The sequence below is a fragment of the Priapulus caudatus genome, unplaced genomic scaffold, assembly GCF_000485595.1.
Source record: "Priapulus caudatus unplaced genomic scaffold, Priapulus_caudatus-5.0.1 Scaffold2313, whole genome shotgun sequence".
NCBI lineage: Eukaryota > Metazoa > Priapulida > Priapulimorpha > Priapulimorphida > Priapulidae > Priapulus > Priapulus caudatus.
The window spans coordinates 27,325-33,486 of NW_014579374.1; the positions used below are offsets into that span (position 1 = coordinate 27,325).

Below are 6,162 nucleotides of genomic sequence, written 5' to 3' on the forward strand. Positions count from 1 at the left end.
CAAGTATAGTTCTAGAGCTACACTGCTGGCCTGTGGCAGAGCGAAGACAGGGTTCGTAGCGGGTCTTCCAAAGTCTTATAAGTACTTATTTTGCCAAAAATAAAATAAGGGCCCTTTTTTAGTATTAGTACTTATTTTTGGTGAAATCTTAGAAAAGTACTTAATAGTCCTTATTTTTTGCAGTATTGTTGTATATATAATACGGAATAATTAAATCTGCTGTGCAATTGTGTATATAAATATTATTAGTGTACTTTAATTGTTGGTGATCTATCAGAAGTCGCGTAAAAAAGTCTTATTTTGGCTTCCAGAAAGGGTCTTATAAGTCCTTATTTCAACATGTGTCTTACTACTATGAACCCTGTAGAAGCGAAGCAGCTGAACGAGGGCTGGGACGAGCGGACAGAGGGCGCCGCTGACATCGCCGCCATCCCCCTCCTCATGAAGAACAAGGTCCCCGAAGGATTCGAGACTGACGACCGACTCGATGTGTCCATACGGCCGGAGTCGGTGAGTGCTGTTACATCGGCCGTCGCTATCGCTGGCGGCGCCAGTCTCAGTCTGAAAACTCGGCCGGTCCCAGTTTTGCTTTCTGTTGCCTATAGTAAAATCCGTAGAAATTACCCAGTCCTCAAAAAAATACGAGTCTTGGACTGCAGGGGCGGATCCAGAGGGCTTGGGTGACCAGTTTCCATATGTTCTTCTGCAGGTAGGGGGGTTCGGGGGCATGCCCCCCCAGGAATTTTTAAAAAATTAGGCTATATTTGGTGCATTCTGGTGAATTTTGAGGCCTGTGACCGGTTTCTGGAAACCAGTGCAAACCGGCCTAAATCCGCGCCTGGACTGGAGAACGGGAAGCTATTTCCAGCACTGGCAAGTATGTGTGTGTGACATGGGGGTCGAGTTTAAATTCCTTTGGGGCAAGAACGACTTCACCCTCCGCATAGTCAGAGCGTTGTTGTGCACCACGGCAATTGGAGAGGCTTGCCACAGAGACGAACGTTCCCTTTAATGAAGGTTGTTTGACGTATCTTCCCTTCACTTTACGTTTTGTGCAATGCAAAGAGGGTTACCTACACGACATGGAATGTATGAGAGGGGCACAAAGAAAAACCATGTAAGACAATAGAGGTGTAATGATACACCTTTGCCACGATTCGATTCACGATTCGAACTAGTCAAGTTAACACCAACTAACAATGTCAACTCACTACGGACTGTGTGAGTGAGTGTGACAGACGTAAACATTAACCAATGAACAAAGTAAACAAAGTAATATTGTTATAAAATATAAAGACTACAAAGTAGTACCATGACTCCATGAGTAATTGAATACAACCCAAACTATTATCAATTGCACTTTGAACAATGAACAATTAGCAATGAGCATTGAGCAAGTTGTCAAAAAAAGGCAACCACATTAAAAACTAACGCAAATTATAAAAACTGACTAGCCATGAAGCATGAAATTATTGAAATATCAACAAGTAACAGTCTTGTTTTGCCAGCGTTCGTTTCGTGGTCGCAATGTTTACTATACAGTGAGCTGGACGCGCTGAATAAATCTCGCGCTCTGATTGGTCAAAATTCGAGCAGCAAGATATCGTTGTATTCATTGCCGTGAATCGCGGCGATTCAGATGAAAAATCGTGAATATCACGATACACGATTTATCGTTACACCTCTATAAGACAATCTTGCTGCTTATAATATTGCTGTGGGTGTCGGCCAATTTTCAGGTGCATCGTGACAAGTAAGAAAGCTCTCACGACTCTTTCACTTTCATTTAACGTTTAACTAATCGTTATGGTTAACTACTGTATACGCCATATTTTTCGCGTACAGATATTTTCGCGAATTCATACTTGACGGACAATTTCGCGAGTGGTTAATTTCGCGGTCGCGTGAATATGAATTATTCGGTATGAATTATTCGCGTGTTGTTATTTTCGCGGTCGGGCACGCGTTCGCGAAATTCGCAAAAAATTAAACCAACCCCGAAATATGCAGCTTATACAGTAATCGTTACGGTAAACTAATGAGTGTTAGCATGGCAATATGACAGTCCGTTAACCACGTCTGCAGAGTACGTGCGTTTAGGATCGTCGTTTCTTTGAGACGGCCATGATTATTCATTGCACGCTCTTGTGTTTATGCAGGCGGCGCCGGCGGACTACGACCAGGTTCCCATAGAGGAATATGGAAAGGCGATGTTGCGGGGAATGGGATGGAAGCCAGGTGAAGGCATCGGGAAAGGAAACAAACAGTGAGTGGTGTTGTCAATACCAGCGGCAGATTCTGTGCCTTCGTCTGACCTCGGCTGTACTAAGATATACTTCGCCATAGCCGGCACTGCTCGCATTGGCCACCTGGACCGAATGCTGTGTGAAAAATAACACTGCAATCAAATTACCAGTGACGTTTCAAATAGTACTGTTAAGTGCTATTCAATTTGCTGTGATATCATCGAAATATTGATTGCAAACGAAAAATGGAAATTGATCGAACGTGTTTTATCGGTGATGCGGTCAAATCCTGACAAATCGCAAATGTATAGCATCGAAACGTATGAACCTGTTACGTGCAGCTCAGTGAGTAGAGAAGTCTTAGATTTGTTAATCAACTGACACTAGATGTGCTTCTATACTTGGGTATTGACATCTATTGCCTGCATGTTCAAACAACGAACACCAGCACTAGTCATTCATAGTTATTACCTAACAAGTTTGGAATTAGTATCAAAACAAGTCCTTCTAATATTAGGTAGTAAAACTAAAGTAAAACCAGAGTAAACCTCAAAAGTAAAGTAAAACCAGAGTAAACCTCAAAAGTAAAGTAAAACCAGAGTAACCTCATAAGTAAAGTAAAACAGAGTAAACCTCAAAAGTAACATAAAACGAGAGTAAACTTAAAAAAACAAGTGTTCTAATATTAACGAACGGCAGCCGTTGACCATAGTCTCGTTTCGCGAACAGAGTGGTGCCCCCTGTTGAGGCGGTGCTCCGACCGAAGGGTATGGGACTCGGAGCCGACCGCAGGATGATCGAGAAATCTCTGAACACGAAGCCGAAGAAAAGGAAGCCAGGAGACGCGGCGGTCGCCGACGACGACGACGTGCTCCGGAAGGGATGCTGCGTCGTGGTGACGAAGGGCGTGCACCAGGATCTTTACGGCAAGGTAAACGGTGACGCGAGTTTAAGCGACGCGATGCTGGCGTTGATGGAAGCTCGCGCATTGTGCGCCGCGCGTCTGCCCTGCCGGGTGTAACAGCGATGCTGCCGAGTTGGGACCTCTGTTGTGCGGTGTGTAACGAGCCGATGTCTTCGGTTGATCACGCTGTCGTGTCGTAGTTAACGAGCGTGACTGCTGCGCGGTGAATCACTGTGTTGCGCTCGTGTTAACGAGCGATGCTGCGTGTATCACTGTGTGTGCGCTGATGTTGAACGAGCGTTGCTGCGGGTTGAGCTACTGTGTTGCTGCGTTGATGTTAACAGGCGATGCTGCGGCGTTGATCACTGTGTGTGCGGTGATGTTAACGAGCGTTGCTGCGGGTTGCATCACGTTGTGTGTGCGGATTGTTAACCGAGCCGATGCCTGCGGTAGTGAGTGATCACTGTGGCGTGCGTGATAGTTAACGAGCGCATGCTCGCGGTTGATCACTCGTGCGTGTCGTGATGTTAAGGGAGCGATGCTGCCGGGTGCATCTCTGTGTGCGCGTGATGCTTAACAGTGCGATGCTGCGGGTTGAGCTCTGTGTGCCGCAAGTGATGTTTAACGTGCGATGCTGCGGGGTTTGATCACATGTGTGTGCGTGATGTTAACCGAGCGATCTGCGGGTTGTGATCACCTGTGCGTCTGCGTGATAATTAACCAGCAGCAAGCTGCGGGTTGACTGCAGCTGTGCGGTCTGATGTTAACGAGCGATGACTGCGGGTTGCATCTCTATGTGACCGGTGATAGATAGGTACGGGTGCATCTGCGGGTTGAGCTCTGTGTGACCGTGATGCTTAAGAGAGGCGAATGCCTGCGGGAGTTATCACTGGTGTGCGCGTGATGTTTAACGAGCGAGTGCTGCGGGTTGATCACTGTTGTGTGCGTGTTGTAACGCAGCGATAGCTGCAGGGTTTGATCTCTGTCGTGCGGTGATGTTAACGAGCGAATGCTGCGGTTGATCACTGTGTGTCGGTCGTGATGTTAAGAGCGCGATGTGCTGCGGGTTGATCACTGTGGTGTGCCGTGATGTAACGACGAGCTGCGGGTTGAGGACGTTTTACACGATGCTGGGGTTGTCACTGTGTGCGGGTGATGTAACGAGCGATGCTGCGGGTTGATCACTGTGTGTGCGCGTGATGTTAACGAGCGATGCTGCGGGTTGATCCTTGTGTGCGTGTGATGTTAACGAGCGATGCTGCGGTTGATCACTGTGTGTGCGTGATGTTAACGAGCGATGCTGCGGGTTGATCACTGTCGTGCGTGATGTTAACGAGCGATGCTGCGTGAGTATGGACATGTGGAGGGCGTGGACGAGGACAACGCGAGGTTCGTCGTGAGACTTGCTCTCGGCTCTCAGGTCATCACCATCTCTCAGTTCCAAGTCAAGGTCGTCGGTCAGAAGGACTACGACAAATACTCCAAGTACATCAGTGAGTTTGTTAAGTTACTATTGCTGCATCAGGTGCGCCAAATATTACCACAAATACTCCCAAATACATCAGTGAGTTTGTTAAGTTACTCTTGCTGCATCGTGCGCCAAATATTACCACAAATACTCCCAAATACATCAGTGAGTTTGTTAAGTTACTCTTGCTGCATCGTGTGCGAAATATTACCACAAATACTCCCAAATACATCAGTGAGTTTGTTAAGTTACTCTTGCTGCATCAGGTGCCAAATATTACCACAAATACTCCCAAATACATCAGTGAGTTTGTTAAGTTACTCTTGCTGCATCAGGTGCCAAATATTACAACAATAAATCTAAGTACGTCGCATACACTTGTTCACTTGCTGTTGCTGTGTTGTGTGTCAGGGGCTATGAGAAAATACTGTACGTGCATCAATTACTTCTTATTGTAACTAATTCTGAACTAAAGTAAACCAAACCAAACCAAAATGAGTCGTACCAAACTAAATGAAACTAAACTAAACCTTTGTAACTAAACCAAACTAAACTAAACTGAGCTGGGGTTGCTGATGCATGCTTGCAGATAAAAGGAGGCGATACAAGGAGGCGAAGGAGGCAGAGAGACTGAGAAAACCCCAGGAGGAGGAGGTCAAGGGTCACGGAGAGCGGTCGTCGTCTCGTCACGGGTCAGACGACGCGCAGGGATCGCGGTCAAGTTCAAACGGAGACGCTGGGTCGCAAAAACGAAAGCACGACGATAGAGACAGGTACGCGGCGCCCTCCGGTGGACGATTCTGTCGATTTTGCGACGTGCGCTTATTCAGCATCCAGTCTGCGTTCTTTCCTTCGGATACGCTTGTACAGTCTCGAGGCAGCTTACTTTCACATTGGACCAGAATGCGGAATGATGCTGCTGTTTCCAACAGTGGCTCTTCAGTTGTCTCGGCTACAGTAACTAAAGCTGGGTTTACACCACCGACTTTATGTTGTCAAATTGGCGAGTTGGACCAATCTCGCAATTCAGCAACTCCGAGTTGGCGAAAATAGAACATTTTCTAATCTCTCAACTAGTTGCTATCGACTAGTTGCTCGCGCGACTTTCGCGTTTACACTGCCGATTGTCGGTTGTAACGTTGGGAATTTGCTCCAATTCACAAATTCGCCAACACAAAGTCGGTAGTGTAAACCCAGCTTAACGCTCCACGCTTGCATTCGGTTCCCACACAGAAAGGAGGCGTCTCACTCACGCAGCAGAAATCCCTCCTGGCTCCATCCACAGATCAGAGTGAGGTTCATAGACAAGCAGTACCAGAAGGGAAAGTTCTACAACACGAAGGTAGGTGGCGCTAGCAGCGTAGCCACGTGTATCAAGGCCAGTGTAGACGAGCGGATAGTCGGTCCGTGCGAACGGACTTTAGCCTTTTGTGAACAAACATGTAAGCATGGTTGAGATTTCTATAATGTAAAGTAGTGCACATTTTTACAAGAATATATATATATATATATATATATATATATATATATATATATAGTAGTAC

General features: G+C 46.4%; 1 protein-coding gene across 1 annotated transcript in view; it reads left to right on the forward strand.

The window, feature by feature from the left end:
* LOC106818535 (G patch domain and KOW motifs-containing protein-like) overlaps positions 1-6,162 on the forward strand; it is a 13,837-nt gene that overhangs the window by 5,446 nt on the left and 2,229 nt on the right. The window contains exons 3-8 of the mRNA XM_014823234.1: positions 368-510; positions 2,160-2,266; positions 2,976-3,177; positions 4,502-4,643; positions 5,208-5,391; positions 5,852-5,960. Coding sequence (XP_014678720.1) covers positions 368-510; positions 2,160-2,266; positions 2,976-3,177; positions 4,502-4,643; positions 5,208-5,391; positions 5,852-5,960 — 887 coding nt within the window. The remainder of the gene's footprint in view (positions 1-367; positions 511-2,159; positions 2,267-2,975; positions 3,178-4,501; positions 4,644-5,207; positions 5,392-5,851; positions 5,961-6,162) is intronic.